The 11,023-nt window shown below is 39.2% G+C and overlaps 1 protein-coding gene across 1 annotated transcript; it reads left to right on the top strand.

The window, feature by feature from the left end:
• The first annotated feature begins 552 nt into the window (after positions 1–552).
• LOC120295491 lies at positions 553–2,415 on the top strand. The gene is made up of 3 exons (XM_039316690.1): positions 553–687; positions 1,299–1,406; positions 1,923–2,415. Exons 1-3 carry the CDS (start codon positions 588–590, stop codon positions 2,027–2,029), a joined length of 315 nt encoding a protein of 104 aa, XP_039172624.1. The 5' UTR covers positions 553–587; the 3' UTR covers positions 2,030–2,415.
• The last annotated feature ends 8,608 nt before the right edge of the window (positions 2,416–11,023 follow it).

Raw genomic sequence — 11,023 nt, 5'->3', positions numbered from 1 at the left:
TTTTAGGGGGTGCATGACAACCATCCGTTTCTATTCCAGAAACAACTTTTTTATTATAGACTTGTTTTTGGAATAAAATCCATTTGATAAAATTATTCCATTTTTCTATTTCTGAAATAGATTTGTGATCTAGAAATAGATTTAGAATAGAAATCAGAAGTAGAAATTTTCTACTTCTCTATTTTTGGAACATAAATGAAAAATAAAAATTCTTCTCATCGTTCGTCAACTGGTCCTCCATCCGTCACCGCCGACCACCATCCGTCGGTTGTTGACCGCCACCGCCGATCGCCGGCCCCCGCCATCCGGAAGGAAGAAATTTTGTACAATTATCAAACGAATTTCTATTTTTAGAGTAAAATTTTATATCGTTATCAAATGGTTATTTTTACTTAGCAACTTATCTAAAATAGAAATAGAAAATTATATTTCTCTTCCATAAATTAATTTCTGACTAGAATAGTTATCATTTGCGCCCTTAGCTTTCCTATGCTCCAAAATAAGACTTATTTTGATTAACATATTAAGGAAAATTACATGAACTTATCTTCCTGTCCATTTATCTGTCTAGTGATTATTCTTTCCCTATGACTGTGCTCTTCTATCTTATTGAAGGCAGTACAACACGGTACAGCACTATTACAAGTGTCCATAAGTGGCAGTACAAGGAAGTCAGACTATGCATTGGTACCTTTTTAGCTTCCTACCATGACAGTAGTTGCATGGAGTTCTAGTTTTGTTTGATACCAACGTGTTGGTCAAGCAGGCAACTTTTTCTTTAAGAAAGGGGTTTAAAAATAGCAATGATGAATATAAATTGTCAAATGATATATACACTGCACCACTCGTCATTTTATCTTTTGGAGATGACTGACACTTTTGTAGTTGGATGCATGACCATTTGTGGTAGCCATGATGGTAAGTGAAGATTCTTAGAATTTTACTTAACCTGTTTGATTTAAGTACGAGGGACTCGTGCACCATAAAGCTGATTATAGATTTGGAAGTGTGGAATCCATGTACTTGGAGCCTCTATACAGTTGTCACCGTGCTAAAGGTTTTGCACCCACTTGAGCCCATAACTTCAATAGGTGGCTTATTTGATAAAAGCATTTTCTTATATAAATAGAAATGGTAGCTCACTTTGTATCCTTGAAATTATTTTTTCTCTAAAAACTCTTCTGGTTTCCCTTTTTGACTTGGCTATTGGCACCCTTGTACAATTACAACCGAATTCTATAGCAACAGCTGTTCTCAGTCTTCTTTCTAATATGTGCATATATACCATTTTTTTGCAGTCATACAGTATCAGTGTATTCATCTCCGTTTAGGTATCAGTTGGTGCCTTCATATACCCACAAATCCAATCCTTCGCATTGGGAATTCACTTGAGTTCAGTCTAGAAGGTGAGTCAATGAGAAAAATCTCATCTGTATTATTGGATGCTTTCAAACATAAGCCAATGTATGCTTATTATTCACTTCCTGATTTCGTGGAATTGTTTGATTGTCCAATCAAAAATACCAGCAATTATTTGCTTTAATTTTATTTCATTTTTAAAGGTATTGATAACTTAGACATGGGTTATATTTTGTTCCTAGCATTATTGAGGCAGCTCTGTCACTTTTAAAAGATTGTCATCTTTCTCTGGACATTCAATTTTCAATTGCCATGGAAAATGATGGTTTTGAATTTTCATCTAGTGAGAATGGTTTTCTGCCCATCCCCTGCTTCTTTGGCCACTAACCCAAACCTTTGGTTCTGTTTGTGAAAATATACCTTTATGCATGCCGTGATGTCTGTATAATATGCTGAGTTACAGTACAAGACCTATATGCCTTCATCATTTCCTCTTCTGCACATTGAATAGAATGTGAGAAGCTATTTCACTAAATGATGCCGAATTACCTTTTGCATGGTAGGATTCAAGGTGCAAGTTACTGGGCAGGGGACTAGTGCAAATGAAAGTGTCATAGCCATAGATTTGCTCTCTGGAAAAACCAAGGCAGCCGGAGAGGGCATTACTTGAGGAATTCGGTCTTACAGTATTACAGTTATCCCACTATCTTGAGCCTACCCCTTCACTTTTGGTTCCCATTACATGTTACTTTTCAGCAGTTATTTTCATATCTTCAAGTGCAAAGCAAAACAGGGTTATGGTACTGGGAAGTGACATGGTTTCTGGGGATGCTCCCAGAGAGGCACTAAGCAATGTTTCTTTCCCTGTTAGAGGACATGAATTCTGTAAAATTCAGGTTCGTGTCATGCTCTTCTAGTAGCTTGCTCATTTGACTGGAACCGATTCTCTTCTATAATCTCCTTTTGGAGAACATGAGTAACTATTGTGGTTCTTTGGGGGAACAAGAACAATACTCATGCCAAACCGGTGTTTGACCCAGGAAGATTCTGAGCAAAGATTAGACCTTTTGATTGCTCATCTATTCGTTAATCATTTTGTTAGTTCTATCTGAGATCCTCAATCTATGTAAATGGTCTTTTTTAAATTTAAAAAAAAAAATTTGATGAATAGGTGGGCTAGACTTAGTTCAGAAATTTAACTATCATGCTCAAGAAAATATTGTACAGCTTTTGCTTTCATAGGATTCATGGGATGGGGGATACCTAGCATAAATGCACTGTTTCAGAAGGATGGAGGACACAGAGACTTCGAGCAATCACAAGTCCAAAGCAAAATCATTTTTGTTGGACACACCTAAAGCATGATGGTAAATCTTTGAACCTGGATAACCATTGGATTGGTGTATCTCAAGCTGGTGGAGTTGAAGGGATCCTAGGACACACCTTATTTAAAGGAGCATCGTAAGTTTGGAGATTACTTTTCCGTCAGCTTATCTTTTGGTTTTCCCTCGAGGACCATAATAGGACAATAAATTTTTTGAATGCCTATTTATCTTTGGCAATAGAATTTGGTTTTCAAAGTCCTCATTAACTACTTTTGCTCCTAAATGTTAATCTGTTGTATTTTGTGAAGACACGATTCTCATGATATTCTTCTGTGAAGCTACTCTGCATATGCAACAGTTTTTATATATGCTGGCCAAATTGGAGAATGAAATCCACACACAGGTCCAGATTGGTTTGAATCCTAAAGTACCTAGTAGGCAATAGTTCCATCATTCCTTAAGTTCGCAGGTCCAGATTCGTTTGAATCCTAAAGTGCCTAGTAGGTAATAGTTTCATCATTCATTAAGTTTGCAAAAGATTGCCCTTTCCGAATTTGACTTCTATTTCTATTGTGAATTGTCCTGTGATGATTTTCTAATGTCTTCTGTGCAGTCAAATCGACCACCGTATGTTCTTAGAAACGAGGACTCGAAATGGATCGGGCTAGCTTATTTGCTTTATCCGTTGTTGTTTATGATTTATCCATTGACTTATTAAGCAGTTCTATTTTTTATAGTAATCTACATGTTTATTACTGACATATCCTAATATTTTTAACATGGGAAAAAGCTACCAAAACTTCAAAACTTTGCCAATTGTGACATATTTATCTAATTTTTTTGTGACATCAAAAATCCAAAACTTGTACCGTATAACACATTTATCTCAAAATTCTACAATTTGAGGCATTAAACCTAATTTTTTCCAAACTTGTACGCACGTCATGAAAAAAAAGAATGATTTTTGGTGTCACAAAAAAAATTAAGGTAAATGTGTTATATAAGTATAGGTTTGGATTTTTAGTGTCACATAAAAAGTTTGGAGTAAATGTATTATGGTGGGCATAAAATTGATGAAGCAGAGATCATGTTCGTGTAGACAAAGCCAACCACAAAGACGGCAAAGACGATGCCTGACCGCGTTCGCCCATGAACGAGCAATGATTTTCGGCCATGGGCGACCGAATCTCGGGATCTGGAGAATGACGAGACGAGACGAGGCGAAGAAAAAACAGACGAAGCCAGCCACACTCGCCTGGATGCGGCTGGTGGCCAGCTCGGCCTCGGCGGCACCGGCAACTCCGGCGGTGGCAACGCTGAGGGGGTTGCCTGGCGGAGGCGGAAGAAGAAGAGGAGGAGGAGAGAGAAGGATTTTATAATTCTCTACTTGGATTCCACGAGCTGGCGTGGCGGCACGTGTCAATATATTAAGAGAAAAAAACACACGCCGGCCGCGAACGACGCCGATGCGACGGTACCGTGTGAAAAGTACCAGATATTTTCTCGTATGGAGAGACGGGATAGGGGGAAAAAGCCGAGAAGGAGAAAATGGCAAAAGAGAAAGATTGGTTGCTGATCATTGATGATTCGTCCTTTTCATTCTCCCACGTAATTTTTTTTTGTTTTTCCCCCACGTACTGAACTAACGACTAACGACCTTTCTGCATAGCTCCTTCTCCCTTCTCCCTTCTCCATTCTCCCTTTCCTTTGGCCATCCTTTGGGGATTCGTCGTTGCTGCGTTGCGCGGTTGTGCTGCGGCTCGTCCCTTCGGGTCTGGTCTGATTAATCCAGTTCGCATCCCCGTTCGGTCTTTCCTCTCTCTCTCTCTCTCTCTCATGCTTGAAGTTTTGGCGGCCATGGCTTCTATGAGCTTAAGGTCAAGTGACACCATGACAGTAAGGTGTCAAAGGTGTTTTGGGTCCAAAATCTTTTGAGCTGCTTGGGATGAAACGTGTTTGATGCATTGAGGTCAGGTTTCGTGGCATTGGTAAGTCATGGTACCAGAATTCAGCTTCCTCTTTCCTCTCCAACCCTTAGTGTAACCGGTACATTATTAAAGGAACCGATCGGGCATCGCGATCAGAGCTCAAGATGCGAATGTGGGTCATCAAATCGGTTTAACCCACTGCTGCTTGCTGATGAACACAAGTGTAGAGGTCAGAGGATTCCATTAGCGATTTTGATTTAGGTGTAGAGGTCAGAGGATTCCATTAGCGATTTTGATTTAGGAGGGAGAGGGAGGATTCTTCTGAACGACAGTGTCCAGTCTATACACATTAAACGGCTGAGCCAAGGCTTCATTAAGAGAATTTGCCATAGGTCATACTAGCTACTTTAGCACTTAATATGTAAAAGAACTGAGGAATTTTGGAATGAGAATTATGTCCTTCATTACCACAGAAACGTAACATATATACAAGAAGATACAGCTATCAAACAATCTCCTAATTAGGCTAAACTACCAAAAATACAAGGACAACGCAATAAATGAATAAAAAAGATATGCACACAAAACTTCCTAAGTAAACGGCCTAAATAAAAGCATATCACAGCTGCTTTTCTTCCAATATATTTTCCTTTCCAATACCCCCCTTCAAGTTGGAGCATGGAGATCTCGAATGCCCAACTTGCGAAGAAGAAAGTTAAATTGATCCTTTCCCAACGCCTTCGTGAAGATATCAGCTAGCTGCATTGAACTACGTACTTAATCTATTTGAATGTTACAATTAAGTATCTCATTACGAATGAAATAACAATCCACTTCAATATGCTTAGTATGCTCATGATAAGCAAGATTAGCAGCTATATGTAAAGCTGCCCGACTGTCACAATACAGGTGCATAGGTTGAGAATGTGCCACGCTAAGAGAATTCAATAATCCTTTCAACCACTTAAGTTCACAAACTGTAGTACTCATAGACCTATATTTAGCTTCAACGGATGAGCGAGACACAGTATGTTGCTTCTTAGTCTTCCACGAGATAGGTGATTGTCCCAAAAGAACAAAGTAACCAGTCAAAGATCGTCTCGTCAAAGGACAACTAGCCCAATCAAAATCGTAGTAAGCAGACAATTTGAGGTCACAATTGGCACACAACATAATACCCTGACCTGGATTTCCTTTCAAATAACGCAGAACTCTCACAGCTACCTCCCAATGAGCTTTTTTTGGCCACTGCATAAACTGTGCAAGAATATGCACACAGTAAGACAATTCAAGTCAAGTTATTGTTAGATAAATAAGTCGACCCACTAGGCGCCTATACTGAGCAGGGTTGTCTACATCATCACTCTCAGTAAGGGCCAGCTTGTGATTTTGTTCAAGAGGAGTTTAAGCGGGCTTGGAACCCAGCAATCCGACCTCATAAATCATATCCAATGCATACTTACGTTGACATAAGAAAATACCATCTGAATTTCTCGCCACTTCAATCCCCAAGAAAAATTTCAGCTTCCCCAAGTCTTTCATATGAAAATGACGACTTAAATAGTTCTTGAACTTTTGCACAGCGGAAATATCATTATCGGAGATAATGAGATCATCAACATAAATAAGCACATTCAATTGAGCAGTCCCAACTCGAAAAGTGAACAATGAGTAATCGGAATATGACTATTGAAATCCATAAGCTTTCAAAGATGCAGCCAATTTCGCAAATCAACATCGAGGTGCTTGCCGCAAACCATAAAGAGATTTCCAAAGTCTACATACCTTCCCTGACGATTGAGAGGCAAATCCAAGTGGCATCTTCATGTAAACCTCTTCCTCTAAATCGTCATGTAAGAAAGCATTTTGAACATCCATCTGATGAAGTTCCCAATTCTTTGCAGCCGCAACGGCAAGAAAGGTGCATATAGTGCACATTTTTGCCGTAGGAGCAAAAGTCTCTTGATAATATATGCCTTCAACTTGTTTATTTCCTAGTATCACCAACCGCACTTTGTATCGTTCAACGCTTCCATCAAAACTGTACTTAATTTTATACACTCACTTGCTCCCAATTGCTTTCTTCCTAAGCGGCAAATTTTCGACTATCCATGTGCCATTATCTTCTAAAGCTTGTATTTCTTTACTCATGGCCTCTCTCCACCGTTCATCTTTAATTGCTTCCGCATAAGAGTTTGGTTCATGTCCTGCAGTAATTGCTACCAAGAAACACTGGTGTTGTGCAGAAAATTTTTCATAACTCACATAATGTGCTATAGAATAAGGCATACCTGAGGAATCGGATTGGGCAAATGAGCATGTCGAGGGGCTTATTCTGATGGCATTTGTCACATAATCTTTCAAATGAACAGACGGTTGCTTGACCCTTTGTCCCCTGCCTAACTGCTCTTCGACAACTTCACTTCTTTCCACGTCCTCATTGTTTGTGTGGATCAATTCCTCCATTTCATGATTCACCTCATTTTCTCTATCTACACCTTCGGCGTGCTCCTCTCTCAAGTCACTTTCTAAATCATCAACTTCATCACCCAACTCCATAACTCTATTTTTAATGAGTCCATCACTTACAGTTTTCTCATCAGCATATGGAAATTCTGTTTTAGCAAACACTACATCTCTTGATACAAAGTATTCACCAGCTTCTAAATCATACAATCTCCACCCCTTCTTTCCCAACGGATAACCAACAAAAATACACCGACGACTTCTACTAGCAAATTTATCATTATCCCGATTCTAATTATGCGCATAGCACAAACAACCAAAAATCTGAATATGTTTGTAAGAAGGAAGTTAGCCAAAAATAATCTCATATGGGGTTTTACCATTTAATAATATAGATGGAGTCCTGTTTATCAAATACCCAGCTACAAGTACACATTCTCCCCAAAATTCTATGGGTAAATTTGCTTGGAAACGCAAAGCTCTTGCAACATTAAGGATATGTCAATGCTTTCTTTCTACTCAACCATTTTGTTGAGGTGTTCCAACACAAGAAGTCTGATGCAAAATCCCATGTTCATCAAAATATTCCTTCAAACAGAAAAATTCACTTCCATTATCACTTCTAACGATTTTCACATTTTTCTTGAATTGACACCTAACCATCGCAATAAACTTCCTAAGAACACAAGCCACTTCCTTTTCTTTTTTTCATTCAGCAAATATATCCACACAGCACGAGAGTAATCATTAACAATTGTCAAGAAATAAATTGCTCCACATGAAGTTGGAACTCTATAAGGTCCCCACAAATCACAATGTATCAATTCAAAACAATCTTTAGCTTTATTGTCACTGAAAAGAAGATCTCTCTTGTTTGTTTTGCTCTAAAACAAACCTCACAAGTTTTATTGGTTTTCCTAACCATTTTGCCAGCTTCTGGAATTAACTCCACCACCTTAGAAAAAGGATGACCCATTCTTTTATGCCAAAGCTCAAAGGATTCCATATCGGCCACCGTGCAAGCATGTACTGAAGTCACTCCCTTGAGAAAGTAAAGCCCCTCGCGTTGCTCACCAGCTCCAATCAGGGTCCTCGAATTTAGGTCATGTATAGCACATATTTTGTTAGTGAGTTGAATAACCAAATTTGAATCATTAAGAAGTTGCAATACAAAAATCAAATTGCATTTCAAATTTGGCACAAAAGGAACTCATCGCAATTTCAAGTCTCCTCCAAGCAACACAGTTCCTTCTTTCATTGCCATGGTCTTTCTCCATCAAGTAACTCGACTGAGCATGGCACAATATCACGCAATTCTCTCAAAAACGCCAACATTCCTATCATATGGTGGGAAGCTCCTGTGTCAATAATCCAAGGAAAAATACTATGTTTACCTGTCAACCTCTCATGGCCACCATTCTGATGAGAACTTAACATTTCCAATAAAGTTGCCCACTGCTCATCATTCAATCCACTAAGACCCTTTCGATTTGAATCCATCACAACTCCTCGCCCACCATCAACTCCAGTTGCCTATGAGATGTTGGCACAAGCACCTCCTCCGTTGTTACGTCCACCTCTATTATTACGCTTTTGACCACTACCTTGTCCAACAAAGGTTCCACGTGGTCTATTACCCCACCATTCTGGATATCCTATTAGCTGGAAACAACTTTCAGCATCATGTCCCTCTCGGTTGCAATTAAAACAAAACGGGATTTTATCTTTTCCCCCCTTGAATTTTGACCACCTGCTCGGATTGCAAAACTCATGGGATTGCCTCTTTCATCCTTGGTTCATGTCATAGTTCGCACTCGCTCTTGTTGGACAACCATAACATAGACACGATTTAGATTAGGCAAAGGTTCAGTGCTCAAAATATTAGCGCGCACTGTTCCATATCCTTCTTCATCTAAGCCCATCAAAAACTGATGAACTATCTCTTCTTCACGCTTTCTTTCCAATTCAATGGTAAAATTGCATCTGCAACCTGTACAAACACACACTGGTATCTGATCATAGTTATTTATTTCATCCCACAAGATTTTGAGTTTACCGAAATAGGACACGATGGGTTGACCATTATGCCTACAATTGGCCAAATCCGATCTCAATTGCTACATCCGTGGACCATTCCCAATTGAGAATCTCCGTTTGATATCCTTCCACAGATCTTTTGCATTCTCCATGTGAGAGATAGTCGAGCAAAGTGTCGGTTCAATGGTATTAAACACCCAAGAAACCAACATGGAATTTTCCGTCCACCAATCTTCAAGTTCCATCGAATCATCTGCTGGTTGCTTGACAGATCCATCAATAAAACCATATTTCTTCTTGGCCCGTAATGCAGTACGCATAGCTCGCGCCCATTCTTCATAATTCTCGTCCTTCAACTGAACTTGGGTAATCAGGTTACCTGGGTTGTCATTCAAATTCAGTGTGTAAGGGCTAGAGGTTTTCTTTTCCGTTCCAGAACTCTCCTCACTTTTTTTTCCATCAGCCATGGCTCTAATACCATGTAAAAGAACTGAGGAATTTTGGAATGAGAATTATATCCTTCATTACCACAGAAACGTAACATATATACAAGAAGATACAGCTATCAAACAATCTCTTAATTAGGCTAACTACCAAAATACAAGGACAACGCAATAAATGAATAAAAAAGAAATGCACACAAAACTTCCTAAGTAAACAGCCTAAATAAAAGCATATCACAGTTGCCTTTCTTCCAATATATTTTCCTTTCCAATATAATAACAATTAATCTTGCATTTTTTGTTGCTCCCGAAGGTGGTTTTCTTCTGTCGTATTAAGGAATATACATATTTTTTCCGGCCATTTTTTCCTCATGTTTTCGTTTCTCTTTCTCCCCCTGTTTGTGTGGGTAGGAGCAGGAAGGACCAATGTAAGAGAACCACACCGCATTTGTCAAAACTAGAATTCACGACTTTCTATGTATATAAACATGTCGTATCAAACCCCATTGAGAAGAACTTCTAGTTATATCGTGTTGTGGATGTGCTTGACTTGTGACGGTGTATGCTTTCACTTGTTTTCCTTTTCAATAGAAAGGATGTGCAAAACCATGACATTTAAGGTTTGTTAGTAATAGTGTTTTTTCCCTTCTCTAAATTGAGGAAATTTGGGATCAAGCACCGACCAATTGCACTCTGTGACGAGAGAGGCTGAGCTCCTGCTAGGGCTGAGCGCGGTTCCCGGGTTACCCGGGAACCGGAACCGAACCGGAGGAGGGTCCGGTTCGGTTCCCGGTTCCAAGGGGACCGGTTCGGTTCCGGTTCCAAGCGGAACCGAACCTGTTTCGGAACCAGAACCGGAACCGGTTACTTAGGCAGAAAAAACTCGACCTTGGATGTTCTAGTGACTTGTATGTGATGTTCTAGTTGAAGTTTGGCTTTGGCCTCTAAATGAAAGTTGTAAAGGACTTCTTGGAGTATAATATACTCAAATTTGGGACAAAACAAACAAGTATAAGTGGGTGAAATCGTTATTCTTTGGAAAGACTGGATCTGGAGATTTTGGGACCGACCCTTGATGAATGCATGGACTGTAAGGCAACCTTTTGTCGAAATTTCACTTCAGTTTCTTAATAAAAGTTGTAAAGGACATCCTGAGGTACCACATATAAAAAATTTAGAGAAAAAAAAACAAGCATAGGTAGGTGAAATCGTGGTCCTTTGGAGATGGTTAGATCTGGAATTACGGTACTACGAACAGGGATTTTAACCGTCCATATTTAATTATCTAGGACGAATTTGACTTCAATGTTTTCATGAAGTATCTACCTTATGGTCTTGGCTATCACATATTCGAATTTCATAATTTTTTAAGGTCATTTGGGTATTTAATCGGAAATGTTTCTAAAACTATGCAATCTGATGTGTTTGGATCTTGTAAGTTGCAATGCGTGGCCTATATCATTTT

This window comes from Eucalyptus grandis, chromosome 7 (genome assembly GCF_016545825.1).
Source record: "Eucalyptus grandis isolate ANBG69807.140 chromosome 7, ASM1654582v1, whole genome shotgun sequence".
NCBI classification, from domain to species: Eukaryota; Viridiplantae; Streptophyta; class Magnoliopsida; order Myrtales; family Myrtaceae; genus Eucalyptus; species Eucalyptus grandis.
The sequence above is the reverse complement of the archived record's forward strand: the minus strand, read 5'-3'. Positions and strand labels throughout refer to the sequence as shown.

Excerpts from the sequence above, each read along its gene's own strand:
- LOC120295491 (XM_039316690.1), top strand. The coding sequence starts at position 588 with ATGACTGTGCTCTTCTATCTTATTGAAGGCAGTACAACACGGTACAGC. Across the intron at positions 688-1,298 it reads GGAAGTCAGACTATGCATTG|TCATACAGTATCAGTGTATT; the intron begins GTACCTTTTTAG and ends ATTTTTTTGCAG. Across the intron at positions 1,407-1,922 it reads ACTTGAGTTCAGTCTAGAAG|GATTCAAGGTGCAAGTTACT; the intron begins GTGAGTCAATGA and ends TTTGCATGGTAG.